Source organism: Pleurodeles waltl, chromosome 3_1 (assembly GCF_031143425.1).
Source record: "Pleurodeles waltl isolate 20211129_DDA chromosome 3_1, aPleWal1.hap1.20221129, whole genome shotgun sequence".
NCBI lineage: Eukaryota > Metazoa > Chordata > Amphibia > Caudata > Salamandridae > Pleurodeles > Pleurodeles waltl.
This window is the reverse complement of record NC_090440.1, coordinates 528,521,527-528,541,650: the sequence shown is the minus strand read 5'-3', so window position 1 is coordinate 528,541,650 and position 20,124 is coordinate 528,521,527. Positions and strand designations below refer to the sequence as shown.

General features: G+C 41.9%; 1 protein-coding gene across 1 annotated transcript in view; it reads right to left on the bottom strand.

The window, feature by feature from the left end:
- Positions 1 to 20,124, bottom strand: part of CLPX (caseinolytic mitochondrial matrix peptidase chaperone subunit X) — a 360,248-nt gene that overhangs the window by 17,581 nt on the left and 322,543 nt on the right. Inside the window, exons 11-12 of the mRNA XM_069222819.1 lie at positions 6,791 to 7,090; positions 5,212 to 5,304 (exon numbers count right to left, since the gene is read on the bottom strand). Coding sequence (XP_069078920.1) covers positions 5,212 to 5,304; positions 6,791 to 7,090 — 393 coding nt within the window. The remainder of the gene's footprint in view (positions 1 to 5,211; positions 5,305 to 6,790; positions 7,091 to 20,124) is intronic.

Here is a 20,124-nt window from a genome sequence, read left to right as displayed (position 1 = left end):
ATTATGGTCTGAGGCACCGGGTCTTGAAAAGGCCGCCCCATGTTTAGATTTGTGGAATTCCACCACTGAAGGGACATACATGTTTGGCGGTCTATCAACACTAGATCTTGAAGCTGACCGTGTGCCTGTGACCATTGCCGTACAAGGCACTGTTGTAAGGGTCGCATGTTTAGTCTTGCATGTGGAACGATTGGAATACATGATGCCATCATCCCTAATATTTCCATGACAAATCTGACAGTGTACTGTTGACCTGTGTGTATCTGTGCAATTATATTTTGGAATGCCTGTATTCTTTGTGTATTTGGACTTGCTAGCGCATTTTGAGTATTTAGTATTGCACCTAAATACTGTTGTATTTGCGCAGGTTGCAGTTGCAATTTTTGGTAATTTATTGAGAACCCTAGCGTGTGCAGGGTTTGTATTACGTAATGCGCATGGTTTTGACATTGCGTATGACTGTTTGATTTTATCAGCCTATCGTCTAGATATGGAAAGACATGTATATGTTGTCTTCTGAGAAAGGCTGTGACTACTGCTAGGCACTTTGTGAATACCCTTGGAGCTGTTATTCCAAAGGGTAACACTTTGAACTGATAGTGCTTTCCTTGAATAACAAACCTGAGATATTTTCTGTGCGCTGGATGGATATATGAAAATACGCATCCTTGAGGTCTAATTTTGCAATTAAATTGTGTTTTTGAAGCAATGGGATAACATCTTGGGGAACGTGAAAGTGTTCTGACAGGATGTAAAGGTTGAGGATCCTGAGATCCAATATTGGTCTTAAGGTGCCATCCTTTTTGGGAATTAGGAAGTATAGTGAGTAAACTCCTGTGCCTACCTGATCTTGTGGCACGGGTTCTATTGCTTGTTTGAGTAGTAGAGATCTGACTTCTTCCTGTAACAGACTGATGTGTTCTGTGGATAATTTGTGTGGTTTTGGTGGAATGATTGGGGAAGTTTGTATCAATTCTAGGCAATAGCCATTGTGGATAATTGATAGTACCGAATCGTCTGTGGTAATGTTTTGCCAATTGGTGGGGAACTTTTGCAGACTTCCTCCCACAGGGGAAGTGTGGAATGGAGGAGAATGAAACAAGTCACTGTTTAGTGTGTTGTGAAGTTTGTTTAGCTGTTTGATACTTCCCTCTACTTCTGGGATTCTGTCCTCTAAATGTGCTCTTAAACCCACCTCGTTGGTATTGAGGTTGGTAGGCTGGTTTTGCTTGCAATGTGGATGCCTCTGCCGTTTGAGCCCTAAATCCTCCTCTAAACTGAGGTTTCCGAAAGGATCCCCTATATTGTAAGGTGTATAGTGCACCCATAGATTTTGCGGTGTCTGAATCCTTACGCAATTTTTCAATTGCAGTGTCCACTTCTGGGCCAAAAAGTTGTTTTTTGTTGAACGGCATAGTCAATACCGCTTGTTGGATTTCAGGTTTGAAACCCGAGGACCTGAGCCATACATGCCTCCTTATTGTTGCTGCAGTGTTGACACTCCTGGCAGCTGTGTCTGCTGCATCTAGGGCAGACCTAATCTGATTATTGGTGATGGCTTGTCCTTCCTCCACTATTTGCTGTTCCCTTTGATGTTCATTGGGGAGATGCTGGATTATATCTTGCATCTCATCCCAATGGGCCCTGTCGTATCTAGCCAACAACACCTAGGAGTTGGCTATTATACATTGGGATGGCTGCCTGGGATGCAACTCTCTTCCCTGCAGCATCAAATTTCCTACTCTCTTTGTCTGGTGGGGGTGCATCACCTGATGACAGAGTTTGCCATCTTTCTGGCAGCTCTTACCACTACTGAGTCCGGAGGGAGTTGCTGAGTTATATAGATAGGATCAGAGGGAGGTGGCTTGTATTTATTTTCTATTCTGGGAGTTATTATTCTTGCTTTGACTGGCTCGCTAAATATTTGATCAGCATGTTTTGGCATGCCGGGGAGCATAGGGAGCGGCTGATATGTTGAATGCGTGGAGGAGAGTGTATTAAACAAAAAAATGTCCCCCAATGGTTCAGTGTGCATGGTGACACTATGGTATGCTACAGCCCTAGCTAAAAATTGATTGTACCCTCTACTATCCTCAGGTGGTGAAGGCTTAGAAGGATAGCAGTCTGGGTCATTGTCGGGGATGGGATCTAGATCATAAAGATCCCATGGGCCTACTTTGTCTTGTTGCGAGTCAAACGAATGTGATGGTGACTGCATTGGTATAGGGCTGGTAGTAGGCGAGATATGCAGGTGTGGAGAGTGAGGCGGAGAATGAGGAGGAGAAAATTGAAGAGGTGGTGGTCTCTCCTTTGTCTTTGGCACTTTAGCTGGAGGCTGTGTAGTGTCCAATTCCTCCTGAAAGGCTAATTTCCTCTTAGGTTTTAGCGGAGGTGCTGTTAAGATTCTGCCAGTTTCTTTATGGATATGAATCCTGGCTTGCCTTTCGTCCATTACTTCCAGTATTGGCTGTATTTGGGAGTCCTCCTCAGAAGTTTTATGGCTTTCTTTGAGGGTCTTAGAAAGTCCATGCTCCTCGGTGAAACCTGCTCTTTTCGGCTCTGAAGCTGGCTTTTTCAGTATGGTGTTGTGGATGGTATTGGATCCAAAAGGAATTTCCGAAATTTAGACTCTGAAGAGCAGTGCTTGCTCGAGTCGGAGACAGAGCTTTTGGCCGACTCCGATGGTTTCGGAGGACTGGACTTTTTTGGTGCCGAACTGGGGGTTTGGTCACCGGGTGTCTTCTTTCGGGTCGAGCCATGGCCTTCCGGCAGTGGCGTCCCCAAGGCCTTATATTTCGGTTTAGATGGTACAGGGGCAGGCGTACTCACGTGTTGTCCTGCCGTGACCGGTCTGTCTTCCTCGGATTCCTGGTCGGAGTCAGATCCTCGAACGGAGACTGCCGTCTGCATGATCACTTGCTCTTCTGTCCCAAAGTGTCTTTTTTTATCAGAAGGATCGGCAGGCATTGCAATTTTCTTCCTGATGATCTGGGGAAAGGCAAAGATTACAGATGAGGTGTTGGCCTGTATAAGGGAATTTGGCGTGGCATCGAGGACAGAATCTGAATGGAGTCCGATCCATGAGGCTTCCATGCGGTCGACCTGACCAGGCCAGAGTTGGGCGCGCACACCCCGAAGGGCGAGTAGAGATGTCTCTTCCGACGGTACAGAAGTGTCGATATTAGTTTTAACTCCACTGATACAATACAGAGGAAAAATGAAGCGTTTTAAAAGTTTTCCGAATCGAACTATTGGAGCGAAAGGAAACACGTCCGAACCCGGCGGCGGAAAGAAAACAATCTAACATGAAGTCGATGCCCATGCGCAATGGAGCCGAAGAGGAGGAGTCACTCGATCCCGTGACTCGAAAACACTTCTTCAAAGAAAAACAACTTGTAATACTCCGAGCTCAACAGTAGATGGCAGAAGTATACTCACAGCATGTGAATCTGCAGCGGAACAAGCCACGAACAGATGTACACTGGGTAAGTGACATTTTCCATATGTATGCCATGAAGCTTAAAGCCTATTTGCATTTGAAAATAGAATATTAACCTAAAAACCTGTAATGAGGACGCTTTCACTCCATATACTGTAACATGCCGTCGAAGGACGCAGTTATAACCTCACCCACTTTCTCACACAAATCAGATGAGCTCTAAAGGGGAGGGCAGGGGTGGGCTACTAAAGTGAGCAAACTATGTACTACTGTTATCTTACACATGTGCAGAACTTTGCAAGCCTTACAATCAGGAATATTACAATGCTTGTTAAACAATGAGAAATTAAATTCTGGACAACAGAACAGGTACAAGTAAAGGGAGATAAGGCAATCAGTTTTTTTAACCTCAACGTTACAGTAAAATCATGTCAACAACCTCCACATTACAATCAGGAAGAATAGATGATGTACAAGAGCCATATCAGTATCATAATAGGTAGTCACCCCTAAGACCCAAACTCAAGGCTATTGGGCACGTACGAGAATACCCTCATGCTCTAAACTAGACTAACCACAATGTACATTTGGTTATTACTTTTCAGCTTACCTGTAGTGCCTATATAATTAAGTGTATCTAATGCACTAAATTGTTCAAAAGTCCTCATCGCCTGCTCTGGTCTTCTGTGCTTGCCCTTATTAATAATGCCATCCTGGCTAATTAGATCCTCGGGGTGCCCATATATCCTAAACCCTAGATGTGGGTGATTGCAAAGTTTTTTTTCTTTTTAATTCTATCATTACATAAGGCTAAATTTTGTAACTTGTCTTCTTTTTTTTAGGTGCTTTCTTCCTGCATCAATTCATAGTCATCTTTCGCTTAGGCATGAGCAGTTCTAGCACTGTAAACCTTCTAGTCCCCCGTAGAAACCGTTTAATGTTTCCCATCAAGGCAATTTAAGGGTGTGTTGCCACCCTGCTTCCGATCATACCAGAAATATAGGGGGCAATAATTATTAACAGATGAAGAGTCACAATATTCCTACTTAGGCTGCCTAGGGAAATACTTCCTGAACGTACACAATGTTATATATCAAAGCATAAATTAATGTCAAAAATATGGTTCATCTGGCTTTCATATTAAACTGTGCAGGAGAGTGAGATATGTCATCCCCATCCTGTGAGGAGATGCCAGATTCATATAGAAGATTATTCTACGGAAGGATCTGATGGACTGGCAAACAGACAGTCAGAAAAAAAGGGTGACAATACTTTTTCCCAATAATCTGAAACCCGAGTATCCACACTTGGGACAAATTTGACTTAATTTAGTTTCAAATCAGGGTTCAGCTTTCCTTGCAACTGTTATAGACAGCAATGCAGATTTCATCCTAATAATTGCTGCATATTCATCATAGCGACCACAACAGAAGTTTCGCAGGTACAGACTTGCATGGAAGGATCAATACCTTCCTGAATTATGCTACCTTAGTTCTCTGAAAAACTTGATATTCAAATACATAGCTGCCTTTGGGAACGACTCAAACACACACTGTTTGAAGATAAAAAAAAAAACTGCAGACATGCACAAGGTATTTTGGTACTAAGAAGTTACTTACCTGGTAACAGTTAGCCATCAAAAGTATTCTCAGATTATTGAATTTACAGTTACGCCCAGACATATAGGACTATTTTGGACAAGTCTTCAAAATATCTTGCTAGATCACAAAACAACAACTTCGTACAAAAGCACAAGACTGGTACAAGCTTACCATTATAGATCGAAGGCCTCTTGCACCGGTCTTTCGTTCCAAAGCCAATCTGGCAATAGCTTTTAGTGCATCCTCAGTTATACTTAACTCACACTGAAACAAAAGAAAATCAGTTATATTAAGAGGGATACTTCACTTTCGCCATAAAAGTTGGCCAGGTGATAGCATGTTTCCAATTTATGGAAAGGCAATGTGCCTTGATGTTACAAGCAACACTAATTTCAGACATTATATATTCTATATTGTTTGTTAAGGGAAAGAAAAGGGATGCTTGCACTTTGGGAGTTCCATTTGGGCATAATGCCTTATCAACTAAATCATAATATCACAAATCAATGTACACAATAGAAAGAAGTAATAATTATACTGTTGATTTGTTGGAAGAGTTATTTTATCATTGTTTTCTCTGTACCAAGAGATAAAATGCCTTTTCTAGTAACTAAACTTTAAACGTATACTGTAGGGATGGTGCCGTACTGACGAGGAGATGCATTTGCACACCATACTGTTTCATATTCTTAATAACTAAGGCACTCCTGAGAACCATTAAATCCTGAGGCCCCACCTCCATGTGGTAAATGATATGCTATTTGACTGCTTAGAATTATCTAATCATTTTATCACGTGGCATATTATATGTGTACTTGAATTAAGTGATGCAAACTTTGTTAGCTTCTAAATGTCCCCAAAACACACATTTTGAGGGCCTTTGGACGCACCACAATTTCAGCAAAAACTATTTTGGCCCAAACATCATTTCCCTTAAGCACAATGTTCTGCCCACAAGGCGAAAGATCAAAACGTGTAATTTAGGAAAAGAGTTTGAAACCATACAAGCCGAATAAATGGAACACTGAATGTAAATACATCATATTACAATTCCCAACATCATAATTTTGAAAACCAGCAAAACCTGACAAACAAGAAAAGGTTGGGCAGCCAATAAAAAAAATGCATCATAAACATGCATGACATCATAAAGAAAAGGCTTGGCTTCTAGATATTCCAAGTTATCATAAGCAAAGGTTAGACAAGTGTTGCACAATACTTAATGCATAGTGAGTTTCAGTGTTTTCAACACAATGACAAAAGATTCATACTCTAGCACGGATTGCGGAAAGTACTGCTGCAATAGAATGTATATAAGGCCTAAAGAACTAATCAATGATGCGTCCATGAAAATAAGAACTTAACCAGTTTTCACATATGTAAGCAGATTAAACTCAAGAAGTTAAACCATTTTACTACATTTGTGGTAAAGTTTCAGTGATAACAGACATAGAAATTCATGTAGGACACAACTGGTGCTGGGCACATATGCCTTGGGAAACCAGCTATATAAAAGTTTACATGCTAAAAAACAGCAATTACCCTACCCCAAAAATGTTGCAGCAAAATATTACAGATTTAGATTTACCAGGGGAAACAGTGTAGAATATACACCCAAGTTACATTAATAGGACAAGGTGATAACCCAGCAATTGGTTTCCCATGCCCACACCAAACCCACTATTGTAGACAACAAAATATCTGCTGTTTTTCGGTCTTTTAGATGATTTAGAACACATGAGATAATAACCTTGTCCATGCTGAAAAGTGCCTGGTACTGAGGTACAACGGCATTCCGAGGCTCAGTAAGAATCCGCACCAGAGTTTTCTCATCCAGGCTGTGCAGGGGAACCACCACAGGGAGTCGCCCCACAAACTCTGGAATCATTCCAAACTCAATGAGATCCCTGGCTTCCACGTGTCTAAGCAGGCGGTCCTTCTCTTCAATATCTTGCACAGTATTGGACTCTGCACTGCTGTTGGCAAGATCTGCAGCTGCTGCCGCCCTTCTTCCTTTTCCAAGGTTCGATGGGGTTCCAAAACCAAGGTACTGCCAAACACAAACAACAAAAAATTTTTATTTAATGCACCTGTGTGCGGAGTCATCTGAACATTCACAAAGCAAACCCTTTCTGCAACGATGATTCATGTAGATAGACTTTACTCTGCATACTAACTCCTTACATTTTGAAATATCACCAATGCCAGATGAGAACTTTTATATAGCTTGGCCATAGTATACTCAACGAACTGATAACATCACAAGAGTATCGGCCAACACCACCACCCCCTTCTTCAGTTCCTCAAAATGATCTCGCTACTGACACAACAAGAACAACTCATAGAAAGATTTTGAGAAACGTGGTTACCAACAAATAATGTATGCGTTATTACTACAAAGGACAATTCCTAACGCAAGAATCATTCTACCACTTAAATAGCTTTTTCATTGAATGCTATTTGTGCCTGGAGACCTACAAATGTTGAATACAACCACAGGACTCTTTATAGAGGAATAAAGAATACAGGAAGGAAAGTTGGGGGTACAGTACTCATGCGGCAGTCCAGAGACATTGCCTGATAAAACTGCAGTGTACATTTAGTAAAGAACAAACGTATTTTATGAAATCATATATGCAAACTGTTGTTAGACAATAAAAGTTTGTCATCTGCAAATTCTAAAAATTTAAATAAGTGACCAGTGAACAATCTGTTGACACTATAAGTACATTCCTAAATTTAAAACAGTATGTTTCTCTGATTTTATATGAAGTGCATACAAGCCCCAAAATCCCAAAATACGTAATGCTGAAAAATGCAATGTTAATGAATGATATTTAAGTGGTAATCTAAATCAAGGCAGACAGTGTTTTAGCCTAGCAATTATTTCATTAAATGTTTATCGGAAGAACACCTTTAATACAGATCGACAACTGCACACAGTTCAGATAGTTCAGATGCAGACACTGTTCTGCTTGCATCAACATATAGTACTGGGAAATGAGTCAGACAGGTCCCCATTGAGCAAACGTTGTTTTCCCATTATATTTAAGGGCACACTGCACTGGCTGTTAATTAAAAATGACATTTAGGCAGTGCTTTAAATGGGCCGGTACTGAGTACCGACACTTTTCTATTTTGAGCGGGAGAGTACCGGCACATCTCAAGAAAAACGTAATACTTTTAATTGGAGTGTACCGACACTTATCAGAAACAAGCAAGTACTCTAGCACAGAGTACCTGCACTTTATTTTTTCCATTTCAAGCACTGCATTTAGGACAAACGTTACATACCTTTTGTAACATTTATTCTGATGGATACTGTGTTGCAACTGGAGTTGTGCAAAGTAGAAGAACAAAAGTCTCACTCAACCCCATCAGTTGCCTGAATTTTGTAGCCCAAAAAGCATTAGACGATCAGGTAACAGAAGGGAGATGAAGGCAAAAATAGTATGGAACACAAGTGTTTCGCTATGCAGATTTATAATCTTTGACAGTTTACCCACAAATTACTCCCAAATTTAGATGGAGAAGACTGGGATTAGCAAAACAGAAGAAAAGCTTCCTGGTAATATGTTGAATAACCATTCTTAAAAATAAGACTTCGGCCATGGTATGCAGCAACAGTGTTTCATAAACAGAACGAACACCAAATGCCTGTCTTTTATATTTCCTTTAAAGGAACCTCTTTCATCTCACCCGGTTTAGTGCTATGCGTTGCCTTACACAAATCCCTATGGATGACATCATCCTGCTTGAAATGATCTATTTTGTAGCAGCCCTTAGATGTACAACCACAGGTGACAAGTTGTCCATCGGTACTCGTCAGATTTGGCCATATTGCAGCTGAAAGCCCTCTTACCGTCGAGCCTGTACAGTATATGTCAAAGAAGATTGTGGCAGTTGGACAAGACTGGCAATTATAAATAGATTGGTTTTGCTTTTTGTTTTTGATAGCTTCATCATCGAAGACACCTTGCCTTTTCAGAACACAGTGTATGGTATATCTGCAAAAAATGCATGTACCTCGCTCACCCCTCCTGTGTGAATTTATTGTAACCACGAACACAGTCTCAAAGGAAGGGAAGCTATAAACGGAGCCAACAATTCCAAATTCAGGACCCACTTGAATAATGATATAATGCAGTGGTTCCCTACCTTTTGATTTCTGTGGACCCCCACTTTAACATTAATGGAACCCAGGGACCCCCACTGAATCATCATTAGAATCTGGGGACCCCCGCCTGAGTCATTACTGGAAGCTGGGGACCTAATTTGTCAATATTTGTTAATATTTGTTCATTTTCTAGGCTCTCGCGGACCCCCTGAGAAGGCTTCACGGACCCCCAGGGGTCCCCAGACCACAGGTTGGGAACCACTGATGTAATGCACAGAAGTAAACCGACTGACTAAGCTCTTCAAAGAGTGAGAAATGACTGCAAATTCAAACACTTCAAATCTCAAATAAGCAGGCTTCCTTCATAACACAGAAGTTACTGAAACATAATAGCTGGCACGTGAAAATCTTCTCTGTGAAGCTGCAAAGAAAATACAGAACTGCAGGTTATCAAGCCATAAGTATACCTAGAGAGGTCCCCGATCGATTAATCTGGTATTGTTCACAACAGTTTACTAGTAAGGTTCTGTCCAATAAGCTTCATTCTCTTAGGAGCTAAACATGCAGTGACAGACTAGCCAGATTCAACTGTAGGAGATTGCTTCCCTCAAGCAAAAGAGGCAACGAAAAGACAGGCAGTCTGACTCTCACTTCAGATACCAACAACATTGCTCGAAGCAGTCCAAAAACGCAAACCGAAAAACATTAAAATGATTTCTGCTACAGCATTTATTGTTTTATACTCACTCTCTGAAAACAAAGTAATGAAAGCATTGAGACTTCTGCAGCAGTTATCTCCTTTAGTTATGAAGAGTGAAGTAAAGTGTCATAGTGAGGAGTGGCGGAGAATGGAGTAAAATGCCATAGATGAGAGTAGCATAGAGTGGTATAGTGCTGTGGAATGTCTTAAAGTAGACTGCTGTAGAGTAGAGTATCATGGAGGGTCGTAGAGTGTTGCGTCACAGCGTGGAGTACAGTGTTGTAGAGTTGAGAGGTGGTGCAAAGAGTGGCATGTCGTAGGATGGAGCAGAGTGTCACAGAATAAAGGGGGGTGGTGAGGGGTGGAGTACAGTGGCACAGAGCTTAGAGAAGTGGCAGAGAATGGAATAAAGTGCCGGAGAGTGGAGGAGTGGAATGAGAGAGAGTGGAGTACATAGCGTGAAGTGGCATAGAGTGTCACAGAGTGGAGTGGCATACAGTGTAACAGTGGAGAGGCATAGTGTGGAATGAAGTATTGTAGAGTGTAGTAGCGTGGAGTGTCACGGTTGGCGCAGAGTGGAGTGTCAGAGAGTGGAGTGTCAGAGAGTGGAGTGTCAGAGAGTGGAGTGTCAGAGAGTGGAGTGTCAGAGAGTGGAGTGTCAGAGAGTGGAGTGTCAGAGAGTGGAGTGTCAGAGAGTGTTGTAGTGTGGAGGAAGCGTCACGGAGTGTCAGAGTGGAGGAGAGAGGTGTAGAGCGTCAGAGTGAATTAGAGTGTTGTGGAGTGGCACAGAGTACAGTGGCATACACTGTTGTGGAGTAGAGTGGTGTAGAGTAGAGGAGAATGTCGTTGAGTGACAGAGTGGCATGGAGTTTTGTGGAGTGGTTGAGCAGAGAGGGGATTAGAGTATCTTAGCATGGAGTTGCATAGTGTGTAGTATGCATGGTGTGATAGTGCACTGCCATTAAAGACAACATATCTACTGAAATAACCATTACATTTTCCACATACAGTTTTACTGATAAAAGTATATAGTGCACAAACAACGTGTGGAAATGTCGTAACCTAATGTATTGATTTGTTTTGATAATATTGACATTTATTTCCATCACAGTTCAGAATTAGTGAAAAATGTGCGTTATGCGTGATGTCCTAATTCTGACAATCAGTTAATTTACAGGCATTTTAAATGTTGTTGTGTGCTAGAAAAAATACCACCCTACAGCTTTTAGTCTCATGTGGGTATCCAGCAAGATTGTTACATAAGTCCTCTCACCTTTAAGTAAATAAAGAAAAGTAAATACCAAGCTCCCTCGGAAGACAGTCTGGCAATTAACCTTTGTCTGTGAATGTTAATATAACAGGATAAGAAAACAGTTTAAAGGCCTGGTTACAGAAAGTGAGCACTTGTGGATGCTTTTGTGGAAAAATATAAGGAGCCCTGGTAAACAGGCCATGCTCTAGGAGATGGACTAACTAAAGCTGGACAGCCTAAAATGAATAAAGACAGCAAACGGGAAGGATGCAAATGTGACTTACAAACTACATAGCCAAAGATGAGCAGTGGGCAGAGCGCATTCCAAGGAAAGCTTTACAAATGTCCTCAAGATGTCTTTAGCAAACCACAGAGGCTGCAACCTAATAACCCCTTTGACTGCAGCTGGGGTATGAAAATATAGCAATAATTGTGGGAGGTTTTGATGGTTCCTTCAGGGCTCTGGGCCAAAGTGCCATTGCACCTGCTGCGCCAATGGTGTGCCCTGGGAAATGTGCATTAGGGTCCAGTCAGCCTTGTTACAAGCCAGTAACATTCGACTAGCCCATAGAAGCCATCTTCAAAGTCAGTCGGTGACCTGATGTGAGAATGGGCTGAAAGGATAGTGATGAAAAGCTGTTCAAAGGCTTAATCTGGCTTGCATAGGAGAGAGGCAGCAAGGCTTGATTGAGGGGCATTGGCAGATCTTGTGACCTAGTACAGGAAACCAGGGATAGTGTCTGCCAGGGCTGAGATGCATTCCCTGAGATATGTTGGTTTCAGTAACTGAACAGCAACTGGCCCTGGATGGTGTTAATGAGGAGCATTGGCAGGGCGGTTTGTAAACTCCTGCACCAAGAGAGCAGAAATTCTGCAGGTCAGGGGTGAGTTGCATTAAGTGGATTGTGGCAGGGTCTCTGAAGTGGAATACCAGTGAATGCTGCAGGTCATGATTGTGGTGTGTTAGCAGAGCTCTATGTGGTTGACTCAGTGACTGAATGGTTGCAAATGTGTCCTGTTATGACTGAGATGCACTGGATGAACTGCCTGTTCCCAGTGAAGGAATAGCTGTGAATAAGAAAATGAGTTATTTACATGTAAATACGGTTCTCCAGTATTGGCATCTTTCATAGATTCACATTCTTGAATCATTCAACGTCAAAGTGGGAGTCCCAGAGTACCATAATAAAGCTGTAAGTATCATTATCATAGGCCATAATGGCAATAAACAGACACTTTAGAAGCGTATCTACGTCCTTTATAAGAAGGAATAAGCTTGAACTATAACCAATCAGGCAACAGCATCCTGTGGAACACTCCAAAGAGAGGCTGAATTCCTCAGATTTTCAAGCACAAGTGTAAAAATGATCATCTCTAGCTTTAAAAGGGAAGCCTCTCTGGGGAGGAGGGTGGGTTGCATGTTAATCTATGAAAGATAACAATAATCATTTTCTTCTCCAGTATTGGATCTTTCTTAAATTCACATGCTTGCAAGCAGTTATTGTAGTTAAACATTGTAGTAAGCTAATTACCCTTTGAGGATGGTGGGTAATAACTTAATACATATATATACACACACACACACATATCTGAGTACAATTAATGTATATATAATAAAGCAGTCATATTAATTAATATATAAAAATCAATAAAATACCTCTATGGACAGAGACTCACCTTACTGGAAGAGACGACGTAACACTGCCTCTCCTACAGCTGCATCACTGCCGTGTGTTGATTCCAGGCAGTAGTGCTGCATGAAAATGTGAACGCTCTTCCACATTGCAGCACGGCATATCTTTTCCAATTGAACGCCTACAAACAGAGCAGCCGAAGTGGACAGTGCCCTTGTGGAATGCACCTTAATCTTAAATGTAAGTGGTTTGCCAGCTTTTGAATGCCAAAACTGGATGGTAGCAGAAATCCACCTTGTAATAGTTGCCTTTGTGACTGAAGCATCCTGTTTGGGTTGATCGTAAAGTACAAACAGTTGGGTCACTTTTCCAAATTGGTTTACAACGTTCTAAATAAAATTTATTAAGACATCGTTTGATGTCTAGAGTATGGAGAGACCTTTCAGCTGGTGAAGTGGGATTCAGGAAAAAGTACAAAGTATGATAAGTTTGTTGAGATGAAATTGAGATGGAACCTTGGGAATGAACCTTGGATTCGTTCTGAGAAGCACCTAATCATCAATGAACCATAGAAAAGGTGTTATGAAAGCCTGTATTTCCCAGACTCTTCCAGCCGAAGTCAGTGCCAACAATAATGCAACCTTCCCTGTAAGAAACTTCGTTTTTGTTTGTGGATGATTCCGAATGGTGGTTTCTTAAGCTGGGGGAGAACTTCATTGAGATGCCATTCTGGAGGAGTGGAGCTCGTATTGGGGGAAAGCTCTGGCTAGCCCCTTCATAAATTGTTTCATTATTGTTGTAGAATAGAGGAACAGAGATTGCAAAGAACATCTGTACCTTAAGATCGCTGCAAGGTAAACCTTGGCAGATGCATGCATTGACCCTGGTCTAAAGATAGATAACAGGCAAGGCAGAATCTTCTCACATGATGCTTCTAACGGAAGGAGGTTATGTTGTTGACACCATGGGCAGAATTGCTTCCATTTCAACTTATATGTTTTGTTTGTAGATTCAGCTCTTGCTTTGGATAGGATACCCCTACAGTCTTGAGGAATGTCAAGGTCTTTGAATTTGTAGAATTTAGGAGCCATGCATACAAGTGGAGAGAGGCTGGGTCCAGATGTAGGATGTGGCCCTTGTTCATGGTCAAAAGAGCTTGTGTTGCTGCGAGGTGAATGGGACTGGATTCAGAGAGCAGAAGAAGCTTGAACCAATGCTATCTGGCCCACTGTAGAGCAATGAGGATCGGACAGCATGACTCACTTTTTTCCTGAGAAGCAATGGGGGAAAAAGCGTATGCATAGATTTTGGACCAGCTGATCGAAAACGCAATCTCACATGACCATCTCGGAGGTTCCCAGCTCATGTAGAACTGGCATTTTCGATTTTCTGAAAGGTGAAGCGATCCAAGTTTGGTTTGCCCCATCACTGGAAAATGGTATTGAGAAATAATTGACTGAGCTCCCATTTGTGACAGGGCTGACAGGGTCTGCTCTAGCTGTCTGCTACATTGCTGGTTATACCTGACAAATATTTTGCTCTCTTGGATACCTGGTGTAGTGAAGCCCATTTCCCTATTTTTGCTCCTTCAGAGGCAGGAAGTGAGACCTCGTACCTCCCTGCTTCTCTAGGTAGGACATGGTGGTGGTGTTGTATGTCCGTATTACTACCCAGCTTATCCGTACAAGGGACATTTATGTACTCTGGTTTACACTCGGTTTCCTTGATGCAATACTATTGTATTTGATCCCTGCTCTGAAGTTTGCAATTTTAACCTGTTCACTTTTACAATTCTACTTATGGTTGTCTTACTCTGAAAATGCCAACAAACGCACATTTAAAAATAAATAAATGAGAAAGGCACTTCCATAGTGGCAAGTCTACAAGAATCTCTCATCAGGGCTAACGTTACTGTCTTCGAACCCTGAATACATAATCACAGCAGACACTTCTTTAGAGGGCTGGGGAGCCCATCTTCAAGATCTCAGAATAAGTGGCAAATGGAATGCCTCGCTATCCAAGATACACACAATCCTCCTATAGCAGAGTGATTTTTCTAGCCCTTCAGTCCTTCCAACAAAGATTTCTGTGATATGGGTCATGACCTGTCCACATGCTTGTGCAAGTGTGGGACAATTCCATACCATGAAGGAAAGTTGTATTGTGTCATCTACATATAGGACACATCAATGTCACTCCTGGAAACATTTTGTGGCGGTGGTGCGGTGTCAAATAAGTGTGGTGCACGTAGGTGAACTGGGTAAACTTCAGGAGGGCGGTTATGAGATACTCACTTCACCTGCTCAAGGGTCATCGTCCATTGTTTAATCGTCAGGTCTGTCCCAAGACAGGCGCCCCATCTAGGTTTGCCGTTGAGCGTGAGGTCTCTGCCAGCACTCTGCAGGGCCGCGTGGAGCACTGCGATTGCTCTGCGGCCCATACCATGAGTCCATATACCCTGTAATTTATGCTGAATGGCTGGGGTCTCCCCCCTTCACCATCCAAGTGGCAGGTAGAATAAAGATGTTCGTAATACTGAGCAAAGATCTCGAATATATCAGCTTGGGAGGATACGATGGTGCCCGCCACTGTGCAAATTGCACCTATAATGGTCTTGGGAACTGGCGAGCACACCTTATCGATCCCCCATCGGAGGGTTACCCTGAGGGGGCTGTGGTTTGACAGCATGCAGCCGAGGTACTCCAAGCTCTGAGCCCAGGGCCAGAGCTTTGCATTACAAAACAAGTTATCCAGTCTAGTGTGGACCTGGTGTCCTGAGGAACAATAGAAGTATTCAGTGTCGTCGAGGTGACCTAGTGTATTGTCGCAAATATACCTTGTAGGAAATTGGTCCTTGTTGCAGTTACACCCCCCACCCCCAACACACTTTTTGCCTGATATTAATGCCGACTTGACAGAGTGTGCTGGGACCCTGCTAACCAGGCCCCAGCACCAGTGTTCTTTCACTGAAAATTTACCATTGTTTCCACAATTGGCACACCCCTGGCCCCCAAGCCCGAGAGAAACTGGCCACCGGTGCAGCAACGACCAGCAGGCGGCCCTCACCCTTGCCCAGTCGGTGGCTTGCCTGTGTGCAGCGCCTAAGTGACCCCCGGGTCCCTCCATAGAGTTCTACTGAGAACCCGATGCCCTGTTTGCACACTGCACCCGGCCGCCCTTGTGCAGCTGAGGGTGTGGTTTTTGTGCCTACTTGGGGCCCCTCCAGTACTTCTTCAAAACCCCTATTGCTGCCGGTGTCCCGTTTGTTAAAAGTAGGACTGTGATGGACCCAGAGGGCAGTTCTTTTCTCCTAGAGGGCATGCTAGGTGGGCGACCACTGGCTATTGTCTGTTTGCCTCTAACACACTTCAGGGAGAATTTTTACGCACTTTATCCCCTGCATTGCTCCTTAATTCTACGTCCCCTAGCATATGGAGGGGAGACTTCAATTGTGTACACTGCACCTCCTTAAACAGATCAGTGCCCCACTCCCTGAGACTCAAGGTATGTAGGAAGCTGCCTCTGTATATACTATATCAAAATGGGATATAGTGTGCACAGAGTCCAGGGGTTCCCCAAGATGCTTCACAGGGGCAATAATAGATAATACTAATGCTCTATTTGTGGTAGTGTGGTCGATCAGTTAGGCTTATCAGAGCGTAGTGTTAAGTATTTGTTGTACACACATAAGCAATAAGTGAAAACACACACTCAATTATTTCTAGAACCACACGATTAATTTATCACGTAAGTACATTAAATGAAAGGTACTTTGCATAGTATTACTTTGAATGGAATCAACAGTGTACACAGTTTTCTTTAAAATGGCAAAAAGCTATTTTAAAAGTGGACACTGCAATTTTCCAGGAGAGAGAAGGAGAGTGGGACATTTGGGTGGGGATGGATTGGGAGAGTGGGTAAAAGTAAGATGACTCAATGTCCATGGATACGGAACTTTCTATACTTACTAAAGCAGGGGAAAACATTGGCTGTTGATGACTGTTTATTTACATGTTACAAATTCAATAAAAAGATTTCTAGAAAATAATAAAAACACACATTACCACCACCATCTTCAAAGGTTATGGAAGTCAATGTTCACGCATCACTGTAGCTTAAAACGATTTTCCTTAAACCTAAAGTCACTTTGCTCATCTTAAGAAAATTAAATTAGCCAAATTTTAGTTTGCCTGACCACAAGGACAGCCCAATATGTTTAGACAACATTGTAGACTCAAGATACCTAAATGAGGAAAGGAAACTGAAAGGGTGAGACACAACAAACCTAAAGCTGAAGTAACCGAAAGGCAACATGCAGTCCTTTCTAAAACTGTTTACTAACTAAAGAAAATGCATTTATGTGCTCTCTGTTGTTAAATCTGTTCAGCATCTAATGATCTGAGTGTCACACTTCGTGCATTTTTGAACCCACATTAACAGCAGGCAAATTGTTTCAAAGGTCCTATTATGTGTCTGTCTGGGATATTTCAAAGGTTAGAAGGTCTATGGTACTCATTAGAATCTTTATTCTTGGCATATTCTAAGGGGTTTTCAAAGTGTACTTGGTATGCACACCTGTAATAAAAACTGGAATTATTAATTTTTTGAATATGCAAGGAAATGGATGGCTCCTGACACAATTCACCAAAGCGCCCAAGTTCCCATGTGCACCTTTTTGGAATTCTTCAATAATTTCGGAAGTCCTCATGGACAACTATTTTTCCAGGAGGTCTGAAATGTTTACACGACATGTCGATCATTACATACAAAACAGGATTTTTGTTTCGCAGCGGCAACAAGTTGTCTGTGAAAAACCTTCCCCTATATCACAATAATTATGGGGTGATCCATCCAAATTCCAGCTGTGGAAATGCACATACTCCTGCCTTTAGCAGGAATAAATCTGCTTTTGTTTTTGCAGAAGGAAATGTGTTTTTGCGGAGGGAAACTACCTGCAAGTGTTGAGTACCCACACACTTACACGTTTGCTAGTTGGTGACTTTCACAAGTGGACCAACTTATTTATGTCCGACAAAGCGATCCAGAAACCTACACTTGCAAATGAGCAAATTTCTCAGTACTGGTGCAATTACTGTATTAACAAATGCACTTTTTGCATAGAACTTTTTGCATTGTACAGGTGCACAAAACAGGTTGTACATGAAGCCCTCACTTTTTAATGAAGCGAAATGCATATCTTTCAGCACTTGCCGTATTTACCTCGGATTAAGCATAGATCAGATTGACAGCTTGAACACGCGATTTATTCTCTACTCGGTTGCTCCTACAAAGTAAATTTAAGGACACTGTTGTGCTATAAACCTCATGTTTCACATTTTAATAGATTTCTATTACATTTCCATTTATGTGCTATGTTAAGCTTATATAGTTTAAAGATGTTTGTTGGTATTGTATATACATTAAATAAAAATGCACTGAGACATTTGTTTATGAATGTATACCAGTCTGCTTGAAGGCATAGGAAAATGTTAATTACCCTATAAGCGTCTGTTCGACATGTGTAGTGTGGTGGATTCACATGCTTAGAATACTCCTGCTATCTAGGGGTAGGTTTGGACATTTGAGTTTTTTTTTTTTCTTTCAAAAAAATCTTTTGAGTCACAAGGTATTATGTTACTCGTCTTGCACATTGCGTATGGGCACTGACTAAATGTTAGATTGTTTTTTGTGAGTGGCAGTATGTATGGAGTGTGAATAAACAGTGAGACACAAAGTGCAAGGGAAAATAATGAAAGCAAGACATCTGCAACAAAAAACATGCTTACAGTGAGGATGACCGGTACATCGGAATCTACAGTACTACTCGCTACAATCAGATGCTTACATGGTAAGGAAAATGTTGCTTACCCAGTAGACATCTGTTTGTGGTATGTACTGCTGTAGATTCACAACCTCTGCATACCCCACCATCTAGTGTTGGGTTCGGAGGTACCCAACTAGCTACAAGTTGTTTTCTTTGAGAAACATTACTGAGTCACAGGATCGAGCGGCTCATTCTTCTCAGCAATACTGCACATGAGCATTGAGTCATTTGTTAGACTGTTTTCCCGCAGGCAGGTGAGTGAGAGTATAGGAGAAGTATAGAGAAAGATGTCTATGCAAGAGAATGTACATATATATATATATATGGAAAATGTCACTTACCCAGTGTAAATCTGTTCGTGGCATGTTCCGCTGCAGATTCACATGCTGTGCACTGTTCATGCCATCTAGTGTTTGGCTCGGAGTGTTACAAGTTGTTTTTCTTCTAAGAAGTCTTTTCGAGTCATGGGACCGAGTGACTCCTCCCTTTCGGTTCCATTGCGCATCGACTCCATCTTAGATTGTTTTCCCGCAGAGGGTAAGGTAGGAGTGATAGAGTGAGAATAGTAAAGATGTCCATGCAATGGGATAGAGATGTATGTACAAAGTTGAGGTAAAGGAATGTTTATTTACATATGTACAATTTCTAATTGCAACTTAAACTGCTACAGGCTCCCAGGGAGGTGGGAGGGCGCATGTGAATCTGCAGCGGAACATGCCACGAACAGATGTACACTGGGTAAGTGACATTTTCCGTTCGGTGGCATGTGTAGCTGCAGATACACATGCTGTGCATAGACTACAAAGCAGTAATCCTCCCCAAAGCGGTGGTCAGCCTGTAGGAGTTGAAGTCGGTTGAAATAATGTTCTTAGTACAGCCTGTCCTACTGTGGCTTGTTGTGTTGCTAACACATCTACACAGTAATGTTTGGTAAAAGTATGAGGTGTGGACCAAGTGGTTGCCTTACAAATTTCTGTCATTGGTATGTTTCCTAGAAAGGCCATTGTTGCTCCTTTCTTTCTAGTGGAGTGTGCCTTTGCCATAATGAGTAGTTGTCTTTTAGCTTTCAGGTAACAAGTTTGTATACATTTCACTATCCATCTGGCTATGCCTTGTTTGGATATAGGGTTACCAGTGTGGGGTTTCTGGAATGCGACGAACAATTGTTTAGTTTTACGAAATGCTTTTGTTCTGTCGATATAATACATTAGAGCTCTTTTTATATCTAATGTATGCAGTGCTCTTTCTGCCACTGAGTCTGGCTGTGGGAAGAAGACTGGGAGTTCCACTGTTTGGTTTAAATGAAACGGTGAGATGACTTTTGGCAGAAATTTTGGATTTGTGTGGAGAACAACTTTATGTTTGTGTACTTGTATAAAGGGTTCTTCAATAGTGAAAGCCTGTATTTCACTAACCCTTCATAAGGAAGTGATTGCTACTAGAAATGCCACTTTCCAAGTTAAGAATTGAATCTGACAAGAATGCATGGGTTCAAAAGGTGGACCCATGAGTTGTGTAAGTACAATATTAAGATTCTACGAGGGTATTGGTGGAGTT